The sequence below is a fragment of the Propithecus coquereli genome, unplaced genomic scaffold (genome assembly GCF_000956105.1).
Source record: "Propithecus coquereli isolate 6110/MARCELLA unplaced genomic scaffold, Pcoq_1.0 Scaffold10595, whole genome shotgun sequence".
NCBI classification, from domain to species: domain Eukaryota; kingdom Metazoa; phylum Chordata; class Mammalia; order Primates; family Indriidae; genus Propithecus; species Propithecus coquereli.
This window is the reverse complement of record NW_012134520.1, coordinates 8,566-8,965: the sequence shown is the minus strand read 5'-3', so window position 1 is coordinate 8,965 and position 400 is coordinate 8,566. Positions and strand designations below refer to the sequence as shown.

General features: G+C 53.8%; 1 protein-coding gene across 1 annotated transcript in view; it reads right to left on the bottom strand.

Annotated features, from left to right (window-relative positions):
* Positions 1-19: 19 nt before the first annotated feature.
* Positions 20-400, bottom strand: part of LOC105811940 (BTB/POZ domain-containing protein KCTD18-like) — a gene marked incomplete at its 5' end in the record, with an annotated part of 8,161 nt that continues 7,780 nt past the window's right edge. The window contains 1 exon segment of the mRNA XM_012646249.1: positions 20-394. Within this exon segment, the coding sequence (XP_012501703.1) occupies positions 122-394 (273 nt within the window).

The window sequence follows — 400 nt, the reverse complement described above, 5'->3', positions numbered from 1 at the left end:
AAAACCCTAAGTATAAAGACATAAGCTTTCCCCTCTACTGCATCAAGAAACGGTGTCACTCATTTGTATCGAACGGGTTGGGAGCTTTGGAAGACCGACAGAAGTTTCAAGTCCACCACTCTTATCCATTAGCCTCATCTTTCCCGTTCTCAGTATGCACACCCACAGTGCTAGAAGCTTCGGGGGCAGGTGGCTGGGGACAACAGGACTTCCTGGAAGCTGCCACCAGGCACAGAGGAGTCCTCTTCAGCTTTATCACTCGGTGGGGTGTTGGCTTCTTGTCAGAGAGCAACGCCTTTGCTGGCGACAGGTGTGTGCCTCCATTCTCTGCTCTCCCAGTCCCATGGGGAGCCTGAGAACACCCAGCTGCCTCCATGTCCACAGGGGACGTGGCCTTTGG